Here is a 19,266-nt window from a genome sequence, read left to right on the forward strand (position 1 = left end):
TAATATTATTCGAAGGAAGGAAGGAAGGAAGGAAGGAAGGAAGGAAGGAAGGAAGGAAGGAAGGAAGGAAGGAAGGAAGGAAGGAAGAGAGGGAGGGAGGGAGGGAGGGAGGGAGGGAGGGAGGGAGGGTCAGTCCCATCCACAAGGGAAAGGTAATAATAGAATATTTTGTAATTTTTTAAAAAGAAACTAAAGAAAAACAAAGAAGCCTTAAACTTCAGTATATATATCTGACTGTTATCAATGACAAATGAGAAATAGACACTTGAGACATTAAAGAAACTCTATCCTTCAAAGGACATGAACACAAAATAGTTAACAGTTAATCAAATATTACTTAGTCACCCATGTTATTATGTAACAAAAAAGACTGACCAAATCTAAAATATTTCCCAAACTTGTATTTAAATATAGTTTCTTAAGATCTTTAACTAAGAAGTTATAAAGCAGCCTTATTTCAATTTTACTATCTCCTAGTAAAAAAAATGTATATATAAAAATAAATAGTAATAAAGCAAAAAAAATGAGAAACAAGTGACAGAGAATCACAAAATATATATAAATAGATGTTAAAAATCAAATTAAATGAAAATAGTATTGAGTTATGGAGTTTTTTAAAACATGTGCTTTTTCTACTAAATGTATACCAACATTTACTATTAACTATTAGTATATGTTTTAAGTTAGAATTTTAGTATAGTCACTTTTATAAATGAACTAAAACAAAGCAAAATCTTTTAAAATTAATATATCTTTTCATCCCCAGTGAAGAGCATGCTAAGCAAACCCAATCTCAAGCAAAAATCAAAGGAAAAGGAATAGCTATTATGCCCTTTTAAAAAGAGTCAACTCTATTGTCAAAACTAATCACTTAGCATTTTAATATTAAATTCTTACCAGCTTACTAAAATGGTATTTACAGTAGCCACAGTATTGGACGTTATCGGCACCATTTCCTTCTTCTTCACAAAGTAGTCCAGCAAACTGAGCACTAAAAACAAAAGCCAACTATATCAATAACATTTCAAACCACAATATATACAGAAATTGAAATTCACTTCAAAGAATGTAAGACTTGTAAGAAGACCTTAGATCTCTTAAGAGAAAAAGGGAAGATAAAAGTACACTTACTCCAACATGTAGTTAATTTTAAGTTATATTTATGGTTTAATATAAACTTTTCACCCATCTCTAACAAAGATGAAGAGTTATACATGTTTGCCGAAACCGGTTTGGCTCAGTGGATAGAGCGTCAGCCTGCGGACTGAGGGGTCCCAGGTTCTGTTCCGGTCAAGGGCATGTGCCTTGGTTGCGGGCATATCCCCGGTGGGGAGTGTGCAGGAGGCAGCTGATCGATGTTTCTAGCTCTCTATCCCTCTCCCTTCCTCTCTGTAAAATATCAATAAAATATATTAAAAAAAAAAAGAGTTATACATGTTTTACATCACAAAACAATGAATTCTTTAAGAACCATTCTGAGGCCCCAATAATTAACACTTGATTTTACTTTTTCAATCTGTTACCAAAGGTACAAATGGAAAAGCAAGGCCTCTAAGAGGCTGAATGGCATATGATGCTATTTGCCCGTGGATATACATTACATACTGTTAGAAGGAAAATGCTTCAGGTCATAGCACAGTACAGTAGGCAAGAAAAAATAAGCTGTGTTCTTCAATCAAAAACAATGGAAGAAAAGGAATTGAAACCTAAAGTTATGATATTTATATATTTTTAAAATACAAAGTGCTAAAGTTTATAATCATCATCTTCTCAATTTAACCTCCCACTTTAGCATTCCAAAATTACAATATTAGTATATATCTCATTCCCAAAAAGTCAACTTTCATCACTGGAAAATTAAGTACAGTATTAAGAGAATTTATAAATACAAAAAAATTTTTCCATTCCCCCAAAATAATCTAAAATAGACTTCATGAATACAAGACACTGGAGGGGAGGGTGGGGGGGACAGTGCAGGTAGGTAAAGGCATGTACTGGGGGTAGGGGAGGCCGGGGGGAGGTCAAGGGGGAAAACAAAAGAAGACATATGTACTACTATTTGTAATACTTTAAACAATTTAAAAAAATAAATTCTACATGGGTTAAAAATTAAAAAAAAATAAAAAATAAAAAAAATAAAATAGACTTCATAGATCCACACAGTACGAGTTTAGGAAATAAGGTATATGCCTATACTGACTATTAAATATAGACTGATTCTTAAAATTAGTAGGTAAATGGATTGTTTGCAGACTTTTATTTTTAACTAGTTTATTATATTGAATATTTCAGTATAATTTTTGCTCTTGAAATAGTATGCTGAAAAACCATCCTATATAATAAAAGCCTAATATGCTAAGTGTCCAGTCATCTGTTCAAACAATGAAAGCGTAATATGCTAATGATATGCTAAGGCCACTCAACTGCTTGCTATGACGTGCACTGACCACCAGGGGCAGACACTCAGACCATTAGGTTAGCTTGCTGCTGGGGTCCAGCAGATCGGGACTGAGTGAGACGGGCCGGACAAGCCAGGGAGCTCTCCTGTGGTTCCTCCCTGGCTGGCCAACTTCCCACATCCCTCCCCGGCCCCAATCGTTCACCGGTGGGGTCCTCTGGACTGGCCTGCGCCCTCTCGCAATCCAGGACTCCTCAGGGATGTCAGAGAGCCCGTTTCGGCCCGATCCCGCAGGCCAGGCTGAGGGAGCCCACTGGTGCAAGAATTCATGCACTAGGCCTCTAGTCTATCCTATATAATAAAGAGGTAATATGCTAATCAGACTGGACAGTGGAACAACCTTCCAGAACGACCAGCGGGCAGGGGGCAGGGCTGAGGCAGCAACCGGGGCTGCTGCAAGAGCCGAGCCCCTTGCAGGAATTTCGTGCATCGGGCCTCTAGTAATAATAACAATGATGATGGCAACTGCTTTTTTTCCGCCTTAAAGCACAGGCAGCAAAGAAATGCTACTATCATTCATTGAATCCTTTCCGGCACTGCACTAAGAGTACCTACATCAGTTCTTTTAATCAGAATAACAAATCAAAGGGTAGGTAACTAAAACTAATTATTTTAAACAAAATGAAACTGAATAAAGTACATTAGAACCAACGTCCACATACTGAAAATTCACTCTGGTAAGTAAATTCAATTATTAGAATTATCTTTATTACAAGTAAGTAAATATAAATATAGAAACTATCCCAATAAAATTTACTAGAAATAATATTTGGGTACGTAACTAAATATTTCATTTACAAGGTATTCCCCATTTCTGTACAATGATGAAAACATACTCACCATGTCACATGGAAAGCTTGTCTACATCCATGTTTATTACATGTCATACAAGCACCAGTGGCTGCTTTGCTTTCTCTTCCTTGTTCATCACAAATGTAGCAAGTCTTAAGATACAGAAACAAAAACAAAAATAAAACCTTACAAGAGCTTGAAGGAACTGAATTTGACAATTTTCAGAAGTCAAGATCATGGTTTACTATCTAATCTACTTTACTTCTAAACATGAATTCATTTTTTCTGACAGTAACCTAATTTTTACAAACAGTACAAATATGAACACATAAATAAGGACATATAAGTAGACTTAGGATTTCAGAAAGGGTTTTTTTTGGACTCAAAAACCCTGCAAGATAAGAATCTTCACAGGCACTGAGACCAAAGACCAAAACACAGCCTTACCACACCTTGTTCTTAAAACCTCCTCAAAATATTCAACTGATTCCTGTTACAAAGCTGTAAAAAAGGGTTTTGCCCTTCCTTTCTTCTGGAAGTAAGCATATCTAAAGGAGTCTAATAGAGGTAGTTGGGAGCTAAGAGATGAAAGATAGTCCTATGTGACTGAGCAAGGTTTAGGCCATTCCAACTGTCCACAAGAATCTTTAGCTATGAAGGTCAGAGATGCCCCCAAGAGATATCAGCCAAAGAACACTCCCAGCAAAACTTTGACTAGCATCTACTTGTTTCCTTTTCCCAAATGAAAATAGCTCATAGAAGGAACCACTTTTCATGAAAGATTGAATTATATAAATGGCAATCTACAAGCATCTGTATAATGAATAAAATTATTAGCTAACTATAAGTTGAATATAGAAAAATGTTTAACTAAATATACACAGGTGATACACTTCTCAAATGAGACCAATTTCTGAACAATAATAAGGTATAACCTAGCCAACTTCAATAGGATCACATGAATTTTTAGAGCTAGAGAGATTTCCCCACTATGCTCTGTGGTACCAAATAACACCATTCAACAATATTTACCAAAATAGCCTAGTATCTAGTCAGGTAAATGAATATCAAATCCTCTGTTGAAAAATATGGATTCAGACTAAACTGAATTACAAAAATTATTTTATACCTATAAAAAGTCCCAAGTTACAATGGAAGAATTAAACATACATTCTGAGCCTAAAAATGGATCAAGAAGATTGAAAAAGAAAAGGACAAAGCTAACTAAAATAGTAACATTTTAGATAGTGAACTTCTGGGAAAATATACAAATAGGCCTCAAAAAACAAAAAAAAACCTCAGTAACTTTCAAAGAACTGACAGTGAAAATATACCATCATTTGACCATTCAATAAAATTACAATGGGTCTTCATTTAAAAAATGAAAAGAGGAAGTAGAATGCCCAGGCTACTGGATGGCAGAGTGAAGAGCTCCAACGGATCTTTTCCCTACTGAGTTAACCATTTCACAGGTGAAAAACAGCACTCTGAAGTCTCTAAAAACGTACAACCTAAAGACATACAACCAATAGAGAAAATTTTATCCAAGGAAATCTACTAAATTTCAATAAGAACAGTTTCTATGACATTTGAGACATGATCTGCTCCCATCACCACCGCCACACACAGAGCTAGATCCCTGTGATATAAAGTCCCTTCTGTTGAGTGTGATCAAGAAGATGAGGACTGAGAGAAACCAAGATGGCGGCATAGGTAAACACCTAAACTGCTGCCTCGCACAACAATTTCAAAACTACAACTAAAAGACAGAACGGACACCATCCAGAACCACAGGAAAGCAGGCTGAGTGAAAATTCTACAACTAGAAGGAAGGAGAAAAGCTCACAGAGAATTGGAGGTACAGCAAAGGGGCTTTGTGCGCGCAGAGAGGAAGGGCGGCTGAGAGCCTGGCTGACTTCCTCTGGCGGAAGGGGGAAGGAAGCCTCCGACAGCACTGAACCCCAGTTCTGACTGACCTGAACCCCAGTTCCGGGTGATCCCCTGGGGACCCACGCTCTTGTGGGGGGAGTCTGGACCCTAGGGCGGAGACTCGAAAGCCAGGGAAGGTGAAGGACTGAAAGTGCGCACACGCGCGCTCGCCGGTGCGCACAAAGGCTGTGGGGGTTGCCACAGGCTTTCCCTAGTGGAGGGGAGTCAGAGGATTCTGACTGCACTGAGCCCCAGTTCTGACTGCAGTGAACCCCGGTTCCAGGCGAGCCCCTGGGGACCCACGCTCTTGTGGGGGGAGTCTGGTCTCTCGGGCGGAGACTCAGGAGCCGGGGAAGGCGGAGGACTGAAAGCGCACATGCGCGCAGGGGCGGGGCTGACAGGAAGCCAAGACTGAGACTCCACCCCATCCAAGCTGAGCACAGAGGCTATTGCAATTTGGCAAGTCTAATCCTATAGGGCTGTCTCCACCACCGGGCTTCTCCCAGCATAGACACAGCTGATCCTTACAGCCAACTGGCCTGGAGGTCAATTCTTCCCAGTGATACCAACAACAATCAAGACTTAATTACAACAAGGCTGTACACACAGTCCACAAAGGGGTGCACCAAGAGTGTCCACCTCAGGTTAACTGGGGAAGCAGACCCACTGGGCCATATTGGAAACCTAGCACAAATATCTACCTTACCAACTCAGGGAATCAGTGAAAATGCGGGGTCAAAGAATCAGACCACAAACGAAAGAAATGGAGGAAAACAAACGACTGGATATAGAATTCAAAACCACCGTTATAAGACTTTTTAAGAATATCCTAGAAAAGGCCGATAAATATAACGAGACCCTCGAAGATATGAAAAAGGACCAACTAGAAATTAAACATACACTGACTGAAATAAAAAATATTATACAGAGACCCAGAAACAGAATAGAGGAACACAAGAATCAAGTCAAAGAATTGAAATACAAAGAAGCAAAAAACACTCAACCGAAAAAGCAAAAAGCAAAAAAAAAAATCCAAAAAGTTGAAGATAGTGTAAGAAGACTCTGGGACAACTTCAAGCGTACCAACATCAGAATTATGGGGGTGCCAGAAGAAGAGAGAGAGCAAGATACTGAAAACCTATTTGAAGAAATAATGACCGAAAACTTCCCCCACCTGGTGAAAGAAATAGACTTACAAGTCCAGGAAGCCCACAGAACCCCAAACAAAAGGAATCCAAAGAGGACCACACCAAGACACATCATAATTAAAATGCCAAGAGCAAAAGACAAAGAGAGAATATTAAAAGCAGCAAGAGAAAAACAGTTAATTACCTACAAGAGAGCACCCATACGACTGTCAGCTGACTTCTCAACAGAAACTATGCAGGCCAGACGGGAGTGGCAAGAAATTTTCAATGTGATGAATAGCAAGAACCTACAACCAAGATTACTCTACCCAGCAAAGCTATCATTCAGAATTGAAGGGCAGATAAAGAGTTTCACAGACAATAAAAAGCTAAAGGAGTTCATCACCACCAAACCAGTATTATATGAAATGCTGAAAGGTATTCTTAAAGAAGAGGAAGAAGAAAAAAGTAAAGAGAAAAATTATGAACAACAAATACATATCAACAAGCGAACCTAAAAATCAAGTGAATTAAAAACCTGAGGAGCAGAATAATCTGGTGAATATAATAGAATCAGGGGCATAGAAAAGGAGTGGACTGATAATTCTCAGGGGGAAAGGGGTATGGGGGGTTCATGAAGAGAATGGACAAAAATCATACACCTATGGATGAGGACAGTGGGGGGGAGGTAAGGGCAGAAGGTGGGGTGGGAAAGGGGTGGAGGGGAGCTATGGGGGGAAAAAGGAGAAATAATTGTAATAATCTGAATAAAGATTTATTAAAATAAAAAAATAAATAAAAAAAAAAAAAAGAAGATGAGGACTCCCTTTCACCCCAGCTCCTAGTCTAAGGCTACCAGTATAAATTTACCCAAGGAAGGCCAGGTCTCCAGTGACTCTCATCCTACACATTCCTGGTAGCTCCCACTCATAAACTCCCACCTACAAGAGGCCAAGAATCCTGAGGTCCTATCATCCCTTCCCCAGCTTGCTAGTAGAATGGACAGGCTAGGAGGGATAAGCAGCCAACGGTTACTATCCCCTTTCCTCCTAGCACTCTGTCAAACTACAGGTGACTCTTGTGGAGAAGCAGGGTGCTGCCTTATCCCCAGCTCCAGAGCATTAGTGCAGAGGTTCTGCCCTGTGCACCTTAAGAACTAATAGCTCAGCAGCTCTGCCTGAGAGGACTGACATTTGGGACAGACCTTGGAGAAGTTCATGCCTAAGGGCTCTGTCAAAAACACTCAGGTAGTGAGCAATTAAAATAAAACTAGCAGCTCCAGCCAGAAGGTTAACAGAGAGAACCAGAGAAAGATAGCAAATAAGGGCCCTCCTAGGATCACACTCCTCTCTGGGGGTCCAAAAGTCTATGTACATGAACTAGGTTGCACCCAATTAGGAGAAATTGAAGTGGGATTTGGGGCAAATTTAAAAGCATTTCCTAAAGCCACAAAATTACACAAAAAGGCTCAAGGGGCTTTAGTACAACCTATGATCAAAAACTGGCTGCACAATAAGTTACTCTGAGGGCAACTCCTAAGAATTCAGACTTGAAAATAAAATCACAATCACACCTGATGGTCTAAAAGACTGTGTGCATGTTCAAGGCTGAGTGCTCTCAGAAAGGACTCAAGAGAGAACCTTGGGGATGATCTCCTTGGAAAATAAACCTAAGTCACATGCACACATGAAATGACCAAAGGACTAAAATCTAACTAGCTAAGGGTGTTTAAGCACAATCTTTGACTAATAAGTGCTTTATTTTGACCCAAAGGCAACATAAGAAGTCAGGTTTGAAAAAAACACACAAAAAAACACCCTTGCAGAGTGGCTCAGTTGGTTGGAGTGTCCTCCCATACACCAAAGCGTAGAGGGTTCGATTCCTGGTCAGGGCACATACCTAAGTTATGGGTTCAATCCCCAGTAGGGGTATACATGGGAGGCAACCGATCAATGTGCAGATGGTGAGCTACTATGGGTTGGATTGTGTCCCCTTCAAAAAGTTATGTGAAGTCCTAATAACCACCCCCAGTACCTCAGGTGTGATCTTATTTGGAAAGCAGGTAACTGCAGATATAACTGGTTAACATTAGGTCTTTGTGGGGTAGGGTGGGCCCTTAAATCCAATATAACTAGTGTCCTTAGAGGAAGGTGGCCACATAACACAGAGACAAAGGAAGAACACCATGTGGATGAAGGTGGAGATTGAGGTGATACATCTACAAGCCAAGGAATGACCAGGATTCCCGGCCATCACCAGAAGCTAGAAGAGAAGCATGAAACAGATTTTCCTTCAGTTTTCAGAAGAAACCAACCCTGTCAATATCTGCATTTGAGACTTCTAGCTTCCATAACTATGAGAGGATAAATTTCTGTTTTTTTAAGCCACTCAGTTTGTGGTACTTTTGTTACAGCAGCCCTAGAAAACAAATACAGAAGCTGTATAAAAAATTGGCTATGATTTGGTAATGTTTTGGAGTTGGGTGATCAATGTGTGTGTAAGGGGGGAGGGTGGTTTCATTATATTATTTTAAACATGCAACAATTTACGAAATAGTTAAAAAGAAACAATGTTATAGTAATAAAAATTAAAACTTTACAAAAGCAGAAGTAAGCAAATTAGAAAGCATTTGAACAATAAAATTAGAAACTCCCCAACATGTTTAAAGGTAAAAAAAATCCCAAATTTTTATGTGAAAGAAACCCAAAAGAGAGGACATGACAACGTATTCAACACTTTAAAAAAAATACCAATTTGTAAAGAAAACATCAGTTATTTTTATACTCTTACGAAGATATATGTGCCCCTAATGGCACACAGCACACCAATCCAGTAGCCTACTTCAATCCAAACTTTTGTGCAGATAACATGCATTTCTTTATTTCCTCATCATTATAGGAAGAGGTGGTAGATACAAAAGGCACTTGACTTATCCCCTAAAAAAGGGGTCTCGCCCTGACCGGTTTGGCTCAGTGGATAGAGCGTTGGCCTGCAGACTGAAGTGTCCCAGGTTCGATTCCAGTCAAGGGCATGTACCTTGGTTACGGGCACATCCCCAGTGGGGGGTGTGCAGGAGGCAGCTGATCGATGTTTCTCTCTCATCGATGTTTCTAACTCTCTATCCCTCTTCCTTCCTCTCTGTAAAAAATCAATAAAATATATTTTTTTTAAAAAAAGGAGGTCTCATGGTGTCATTTGAGAATTTGGGTGGTCACAGTTTCAGAGCAAGTCAACGCTTCGAACTTTCAAAGGAAAAAAAAGAAAAACCTAGACCTATAATGGGGATGGGGGGAAATGGCAAGCTGTGTATTCTATAATTTGAGAAAAATCCTTACCAGCAGTAGTAAACCTGATCAATATTACAACTTGTTGCTAGGTGTTCTGCTTCCATTTGACACTATTTCATGGTTTTCTACTACCTAAGCATTGCTGAACATTACTGTTGGGGGATAAAACCTCATTATTCCACTTTCAGATCCAAGCTGTATCCTTATTTTCTTATTAAGTATCGTTTTTTTTTCCTTCTATCTGAAACCTCTGATCATCCTATACTCTTTTTGGGTTTAATACCTGGCTGGGGCATGTATGGGAGGCAACCTATCAATATATTTTTTTTTTCTCTCTCCATCTCTTTATCTCTCTAAACATATTCTTGGGTGAAGATTATAAAAAAAAAAAAAAAAAAAAGCTGTGGTACATTTACATAATGGAATACTGTAAAAAAAAAAAAAAAAAGAAGAAGGAAATCTTGTCCTTTGCCATAGCATTTATGAACCTGGAGAACATTATACTAAGTGAAATAAGCCAATCAGAGAAAGACAAGTACCATATAATTTCACTCATGAGGAATCTAATGAACAAAATAAACTAACAAACAAAACAGAAATAGACTCATAGATAGAGAACAGACTGATTGCTGTCAGAGAGGGGTTGGGGGCCTGGGCGAAAAAGGTGAAGGAACTAAGAAGAAAACAACTTGCCTAGCCAGTGTAGCTCAGTGGTTGAGTGTCTACCATGAATCAGGAGGTCATGGTTTGATTCAGGTCAGGGCAAAATCTGGGGTTGCAGGCTCAATCCCCAGTAAGGGGCTTTCAGGAGGCAGCCAACCAATGCCTCTCTCTCATCATTGATGTTTCTATCTTTCTCTGACTCTCCCTTTCTCTCTGAGATCAATAAAAATGTATTTTTTAAAAATTATTATGCCGAAATCGGTTTGGCTCAGTGGATAGAGCGTCGGCCTGCGGACTGAAGGGTCCCGGGTTTGATTCCGGTCAAGGGCATATACATTGGTTGCGGGCACATCCCAAGTGGGAGGTGTGCAGGAGGCAGCTGATCGATGTTTCTCTCGCATCGATGTTTCTAGCTCTCTATCCCTCTCCCTTCCTCTCTGTAAAATATCAATAAAATATATTTTTTTTAAAAATTATTAAAAGATGACATGCACATTATGGTTACTAACAAAATGTATATGTCAATAAAATGAGCAACTGATATAGGAAAACATGAGGTCAAAAAATAAAAACACAAATCTAATGACAAATAGTACAAAAACTGGCCATTATATATTTAACTAGAGGCCCGGTGCATGAAATTCGTGCACGGGGGGGAGACGTGTGTCCCTCAGCCCAGCCTGCACCCTCTCCAATCTGGGACCCCTTCAGGGATGTCCGACCGCCCGTTTAGGCCTGATCCCAGTGGATCGGGTGGCCGGATATCCTTCTCACAATCCAAGACTGCTGGCTCCCAACTGCCCTCCCCTACTGGCCTGGTCCCCCACAACTGCCCTCCCTTGCAGGCCTGGTCCTGCCCAACTGCCCTCCCCTGCAGGCCTGGGTCTCCCCAACTGCCCTCCCCTGCAGGTTGGACCCCCCCCCAACTGCCCTCCCTTGCCGGCCTGGTCACCCCCAACTGCCCTCCCCTGTAGGCCACCTCGTGGCGGCCACCTCGTGTCCACTTGGGAGCGGCCATCTTTGACCACATGGGGGCGGCCATCTTGTATTTTGGTGTGATGGTCAATTTGCATATTACTCGTTTATTAGATAGGATGGCATGTAGAAAATTGAACAATACAACAGGTCAATACAATGAATTCTCTGCAATTTTGATATGTCTTACATAATATTTTAGAAAATTTCCTATCATTCACAAAATTTCTTCTTATTTTTCCTAAATCCCACAATTTTCCAGCAATACAAAATTATTTGTTATTCTCTGGACTGCCTACCACCTGCCCTACTGCACCTACTACCCTATTTTATTTTACTTTCTCTGTCTGGAATTATTACTTGATCCTTTTTCCCATTGGTCAAATTCCTAGTTATTCTGCAAGGACCTTTTATAGCAGTGGTTCTCAACCTTTCTAATGCCGCAACCCTTTAATGCAGTTCCTCATGTTGTGGTGACCCCCAACCATAAAATTATTTTCATTGCTAGCAAAATTACAGTTATGAAGTAGCAACGAAAATAATTTTATGGTTGGGGGTCACCACAACATGAGGAACAGTATTAAAGGGTCACGGCATTAGAAAGGTTGAGAACCACTGTTTTATAGTCTCTTAATATGCCTTATTCAATTCCTTAGGCAAAAATAATCCCTACTTTCATTATGTTCCATAACACTTCACTCAGATTTATTATTATTTATAATATATATTATTCTTTTCATACACTGTAATTACATATTTGCTTGACTGTCTGCTAATTGGGTATCACATTGAGAAAAACCCTGTATTTTATTCATCTTTGAATTCCTAGTGTCTAGCACAATGATTGATGCAAAGTAAGTCCTCAGTAAGTGCCCACTACCTTAACAAATGCTCTCTAAATTGTTCTTTACTACCATCCATTAAGGAGTGATGTCTTCCAAAACTCAATCCATTTTCCAGTTGTTCCTATCATTTCAGAATTTACATGGTCCCTATTAATCTAAATATTCATGAACCAAGTATTAAAATATTATTGTTAACTATATTAAACAAATCGACAAACATAATCTATCCTATATAATGAAAGCCCAGCGACCATAACGGCAGAACGACTGCTCAACCAGTCACTATGAGGTGCACTGACCACCTCTTGGTTATTTTCGCCAGCCGGCAGGCTCCAATCACCAATGGCAAACTGGGAACTGGGGTGGGTGGCGGAGGGGGCTGGGATTGGCGAGCAGGCGGAACGGCTGACTTCTTGGTCCCTCTCCCAGGCCCACAGGCTCCAATCGCCAATGGCGAATGGGGAACTGGGGTGGGTGGTGGGGGATAAGGGCAGTGCCAGGCCAAAGCCCCCACCCCGCCAGTTGCTCCACACACAGAAGGCGACCCACAGCAGGGGTGGGGCCAGCGAGTGGGCAGGAACAGCTGACCTCTTGGTCCCTCCCCCGTCAGGCTCCCAGCGCCAGATGGTAAACAGGGAACTGGGGTAGGTAGCAACATGGGGCAGGGCCGGCTGCTGGCCCTGATGAAAGCTAGGCCTAGGGACCGTACCGGCACACAATTTCATGTGCCAGGCCTCTAGTATATATATAAAAGCCTAAGCATCCAAACGACCGGTCAACCTGTCGCTATGCCACGTACTGACCACAAGAGGAAAGACACTCAATGCACAGGATCGGGCTCCCTCCTGTCTGGATCGGGCCTGTGGGGATCGGGCTCCCTCCTGTCTGGATCGGGCCTGCGGGGATCGGGCTCCCTCCTGTCTGGATCGGGCCTGCAGGGATCGAGCTCCCTCCTGTCTGGATCGGGCCTGCGGGGATCGGGCTCCCTCCTGTCTGGATCGGGCCTGCGGGGATCGGGCTCCCTCCTGTCTGGATCGGGCCTGCGGGGATCGGGCTCCCTCCTGTCTGGATCGGGCCTGCGGGGATCGGGCTCCCTCCTGTCTGGATCGGGCCTGCGGGGATCGGGCTCCCTCCTGTCTGGATCGGGCCTGCGGGGATCGGGCTCCCTCCTGTCTGGATCGGGCCTGCGGGGATCGGGCTCCCTCCTGTCTGGATCGGGCCTGTGGGGGTCGGGCTCCCTCCTGTCTGGATCGGGCCTGTGGGGGTCGGGCTCCCTCCTGTCTGGATCGGGCCTGCGGGAATCGGGCTCCCTCCGGTCTGGATCGGGCCTGCGGGGATCGGGCTCCCTCCTGTCTGGATCGGGCCTGCGGGGATCGGGCTCCCTCCTGTCTGGATCGGGCCTGTGGGGGTCGGGCTCCCTCCTGTCTGGATCGGGCCTGTGGGGATCGGGCTCCCTCTGGTCTGGATCGGGCCTGTGGGGATCGGGCTCCCTCTGGTCTGGATCGGGCCTGCGGGGATCGGGCTCCCTCCTGTTTGGATCAGGCCTGTGGGGGTTGGGCCAAAACCGGCAGTCCAACATCCCCCAAGGGGTCCTGGATTGGGAGAGGGCACAGGCCAGGCTAAGGGGCCTCTAGTAAAATATAAGAAACATATATAGCAAACACATATAAGGAAAACTACAAAAAGGAAAGAAAAAACACACTTGATAAATGGATACACCATGTTTCTGAAACAGAAGATTCAATATTGTAAAAAGGTAAATTCTTCCCCAAAATAATATTTTGTTGTAATGCCAGTATAATAAAAACTGTATTTTGTTAGTTGTAGTGCTCATCTGGAGAAATACATGACGATATCTGTTCTACCATGTACTAAGATGTACATAAAGCCATAATAATTTAAAATAGTGTGCTATTTTAGACAGATACATCAATGGAACAGGAAAAATGTCAAGAATACCCAATAATTCAATAATGATCCAAACAGTATTTCAAAACCTGTAAAAAACATAGATTATTCAATAATGTTTAAAAAATTATCTGACCATGTGGGGAGGAAAAAGTTCAATACTCACCATATTCTAAAATTAACTCTAAATAGATAAAAGATTTAAGTCCCTCTACCCTCCCTCCCTACTCTTTGTCTACTTTAGACTTAAATCATGAGGTGGGGCCCAACATGTCAGCATCCATACTGGTAAGGAGGGGGCAGCCCCACACAACTGTCAGAGCCCCAGTAGGGTTGACTCCCATGAGAGGACTGGGGATAGGGGTGGAGTCAGTGTCACAACCTGAACAAGGTGAGGAGACCAACCATAGAGTGGAGTGGGAGGGAGTGGTGGTGAAAGAGGCAGCTATGCAGGGAAGCAGCAAACAACGCAGGGTGAGGTGCAAAGCCTGAGCAAGGTTACAATGGGCTTTGCATTAAGGGATGGCAGCAATAAAAGACTTCATAATACACACATACACACAAATTGATCAAATAAGTAAGTATATTGAGGATAATGGGAGTCAATTTTCTCATTGTCTGGCATGAAAGTCTTAAATATGAAAAGAAAAACATTAGAATAAATTCTGTGTAGTTAGATTTGGGGAAGTTACTAAAATTTATGGTTCTCTATATAGAGGTCAATAGATACAAAAAAATAGGTATGTGTGCAATATATATAACTCCATCAGAAGAATCACTGTGACCTCACAGTCTTCAATATATACATAAGTACAGAAAAAATGCAGATGTAAATGTGTGTATATCTCCGTACATAAATACATACATTTCCTAGCTATCCTCATTAAGAGGGTTTGGGAGTAGCAATATCCTATTAACAATAAGCACACTTGGTGCCCATGTTGGTTTCTAAATCCATTCTCACCTAAAAGGAGAAATGGTGATTCCAGGGCTAGGGCAGGAATGAAACAACAGAAATCTGAAATATACTATTGTGTCAGAAGTAAAGAACTGCTCAGAGAATGGTAGAAACATGTCAAAAACAAAGAAAACAGCTTGAAGAGGTCCTACCAGCCAAAACTGAGGTAATAGGAGCATCAAAATAAACATAAGTAATGAAAAATGACCCATTAAAATAAAATGGTGACACAGTCCATATTAGTCAATACTAATATAAACAATTGGAGAGAGGAGAAATCTATTTCTTAAAGTGGAATGCCAACGGATGAATGTAAAATAAATGATGGAATTAGAAAAGCACCACTTGCTATTTATCATAGTAATAAGTTAATTAATTAAGCTAAGAAACAATAATGGATGCTAGAATTAGTGGGTAAAAGGCATAAGGAACAAGATATTTACATACAAAGTACTTCCCACAAAATGCAAAATTACTGATTATAAAGGGGGAAAAGATTAACCTTCCAATGGAGAAATCTTACAGGCATCACCTTAACCAAGTGATCAAGGTAACATCACCAGTAATGGAAAAAACTGAAATCATGTACCACCTGCTAAGATGTAATGAGAAGAACTCAGCATCACTTCCGTGATATTCCTGCCAAAAACATATAATCTGAATTTAATCATGAGGAAACCAAAAAAAGAAAAAAATCCAAATAGAGGGACATTCTATTAAAATATCTGCCTGCAATCTTCTGAAGTTAAAAACAAAACAAAACGGAAAAACTGAGTTACTATTTCAGATTAAAGGAGACTTAAAGAGACAAAATGCATTCTGCAATCTTTTGGCTATGAAAGACAATACTGGAAATTTTTGAAAAAAAATTGAGAAATAATGATGAGATCTGTGGAGTATACAGAAATAATGCAAAAATGTTAATTTCTTGATTTTGATGGCCACATTCTGGTCATGTAGGAAAAAGTCAACCCAAGGTGAAGTCTCCTTCCATCACTACAAATTTGACCCCCTTTACCCTTTTCTACCTTCCCCCCATATCCCTTTCCCACTGCTGGTCACCATATCGTTGTCTGTATCTATGACTTTTTGTCTTATTTAATAGTGAAATCATATCATTGTTGTCTTTTTTACCTGACTTATTTCGCTTGGCATGATATTCTCAAGATCCATCCGTTGTCGCAAATTACAGTATTTTATCTTTTCTTATGGCTAAGTAGTATTCCATTGCATATACACATATACCACATCTTATTTATCCAATCATCTAGTGAAGGACGCTTTGGTTGTTTCCATATCTGGGCCATAGTGAATAATGTTGCAATGAAGATATGGATACATATATCTTTCTGAATAAATGTTTTCAAATTTTTCGGATACCCAGAAGAGGGTTTGTTGGGTCATATGGTAACTCTATTCTTAATATTTTGAGGAATCTCAATATTGTTTCCCACAGTGGCTGTACCAGTTTACATTCCTATCAGCAGTATACAAGTGTTCCATAACTTCTCCAACACTTATTGTCTTGTTGATAATAGCCAATCAAACAGGTGTGAGGTGGCATTTCATTGTAGTTTTAATTTGCATTTCCATAATAGCTAGTGAAATTTCACATCTTTTCATATATCTGTTGGCCATTTGTATGTCTTCTTGGGAGAAGTTTCTATTCAGGTCCTCTGCCCATTTTTTAATTGAATGGTTTGTTTTTGTTGTTGATTTATAGAAGTTCTTTATATATTTTGGATATAAACCCCTTATTGGAGGTCTTGTTTGCAAACATCTTCTTCCATTCTTCCAACTTTCCCAGCAACCATTTATTGAAGGGACTTTCTTTTCTCCATTGTATGATTGTGGCTCCTTTGTCAAAAATTATTTACCCATATATATGTGAATTTATTTCTGGACTCTTCATTCTGTTCCATTGATAAGTGTGTCTATTCTTCTGCCAAAACCATGCTATTTTGAGTATTGTCGCTTTGTAGTATTAATTTAAAGTCAGGAAATGTGAAACCTCTGGCATTGTTCTTTATTCTCAGGATTGCTTTGGCTATACAAGGTCTTCTATGATTCCACACAAATCATGTTCTATTTCTTTTAAAAATGCTCACTGGAGCCCGGCTGGCGTGGCTCACTGGTTGAGAGTCAACCTAGGAACCAGGAGTTCAGGGTTCAATTCCCAGTGAGGGCACATGCCCGGGTTGAGGGCTCAATCCCCAGTGAAGGGCATGCAGGAGGCAGCCGATCCATGATTCTCTCTCATAATGGATGTTTCTATTCCTCTCTCTCTCTTTCCCTTCCTCTCTGAAATCAATAAAAATATACATATATTTTTAAATGCCACTGGAATTTTTTATGGGGATTGCATTAAATCTGTATATTGCTTTGGATAATATGGCCATTTTAACTAAATTGATTCTTCCATCCATGAAAATGGAGTACCTTTCCCTTTCCTTGTATCTTCTTCAATTTATTTTAATAATAATGTCTTATTATTAAATAAGGTAAGGCTCAGCGGTTGAACATCAACCTATGAACCAGGAAGTCAAGTCAGTCTAATTCCCAGTAAGGGCACATGCCCAGGTTGTGGGTTTGAACCCCAATGTGGGGCACGCAGAAGGCAGCCAATCAATGATTCTCTCTCATCACTGATGTTTCTCTCTCTCTCCCTCTCCCTCTCCCTTCCTCTCTGAAATAAAAAACATATTGAAAAAAATAAAATAAAGAGACATGGAAACATGAAAGCTGGAGGGGGTCATTGGGGGAAAAGGGGACATAGGTAATACTTTCAACAATAAAGAATCATTTAAAAAATAAAATAATATAAATTGAAGAAGATACAAAGAAAGGGAAGCATATATATAGGTCCTTCACATCCTTTGGTAAGTTTATTCTTAGGTATATTATTCTTTCAGTGGTGATTGCAAAAGGAATTTTTTCATTTCTTTTTCTGAAATTTAATTGTTAGTATATAGGAACACAATATAATTTTGTACATTGATTTTCCTATCCTGCAACTTTCCTGTATTGGTTTATTGTTTCTAATAGTTTTATGGTGGAGTCCTTAGGGCTTTCTATATAAAGAATCATGTCATCTGCAATAAGTGAAAATTTTACTTCATCATTCCCAATTTAGATGCCTTTTATTCCTTTTTCTTGCCTAACTGCTCTGGCTAACATTTCCAATGCTATGTTGAATAACAGTGGTGAGAGTGGGCATCCTTGTCTTGTCCATGATTTTAGAGGAAAAATTTCTTTTTTTTAGCAATGAGTATGATAATAGCTGAGGGTCTGTCATATATGGCCTTTATTATGTTGTGATACTTCCCTCCTATACCCATAGTATTGTTTTAATCATAAATGGATATTATATATTATTGAATGCTTTTTCTGCATCTATTGATATGCTCATATAATTTTTACCCTTTATGTTTGTTAATGTGGTGTGTCACATTGATCAATTTATATGTTGAAGTAACCTTGAGCCCCTGTAATAAACTCCACTTGATCTTAATGTATTTTAATTTCACACAATATACTTTTTGAAGCTTCCAAAATGCGTATACCCTTTACACAAAAATTATGTTGGTATGTGCATGCCAAACATCAAATGAGGTACTTCAACAATATGGGGGTTCCTTAATTAAATTGCAGTTTATCAAAAATAATAATACTCTGTATTACATGCTAAATATCCTCTACAAATAATAGCAAAAACATAATTTACTGATACAAAAAGATGTTCAGGTTAATAATTTTTTTAAAAAAAAAAATACAGTATAATTATAATCAATATAATCCAATATTGTATACATAAAAATGCACACAAAAAATCTAGAAGGATCTGAATGAGAAGATTTAGGATGATTTTTGTCTTGGACTTTTCTATTTATCTTTCTGAATTTTCAGAATTTTTAAATGTTAAATCTGCATTATAAATGTTTAATAAAAATTTTCTGAAACCTTAGAACTGGCTGCAGTAATACTTTCTCCCGCTGATGGAATAAATCAACAGGTACTTTAAATAAATGGTAACACTAAAAGGCGCACTGGGTAATGGAAAAATCATCTAACATGCAAAAGAGAATCGAACAATAATATATATTTATGAAATTTAAAAAATAAAGAGAAAAAAGCAAACATTAACTAAGGTTTTAAAAAAGCTAACAACAAATATCCTATTGTGGTAGTAGAAAATAATGTGAGGAAGGAAGAGCAGCAAGAAATATTCTGCAACAGGATTATCTTTTAAGAAAGGATGTATGATATCATAATGACTATTATACCAAATAGTGATTAATTCAAACTTAATAGAACCTTGCTATCT

General features: G+C 39.7%; 1 protein-coding gene across 9 annotated transcripts in view; it reads right to left on the minus strand.

Moving 5' to 3' along the window:
* MLLT10 (MLLT10 histone lysine methyltransferase DOT1L cofactor) overlaps positions 1-19,266 on the minus strand; it is a 250,100-nt gene that overhangs the window by 154,184 nt on the left and 76,650 nt on the right. For all 9 annotated transcript variants that reach the window (XM_080650474.1, XM_080650472.1, XM_080650473.1 and 6 more), the window contains 2 exons: positions 3,299-3,402; positions 898-991 (listed from right to left, as the gene is read on the minus strand). In XM_080650474.1, coding sequence (XP_080506600.1) covers positions 898-991; positions 3,299-3,402 — 198 coding nt within the window. The remainder of the gene's footprint in view (positions 1-897; positions 992-3,298; positions 3,403-19,266) is intronic.

The sequence above is a fragment of the Plecotus auritus genome (genome assembly GCF_963455305.1).
Source record: "Plecotus auritus genome assembly, chromosome: 1".
Lineage (NCBI taxonomy): Eukaryota > Metazoa > Chordata > Mammalia > Chiroptera > Vespertilionidae > Plecotus > Plecotus auritus.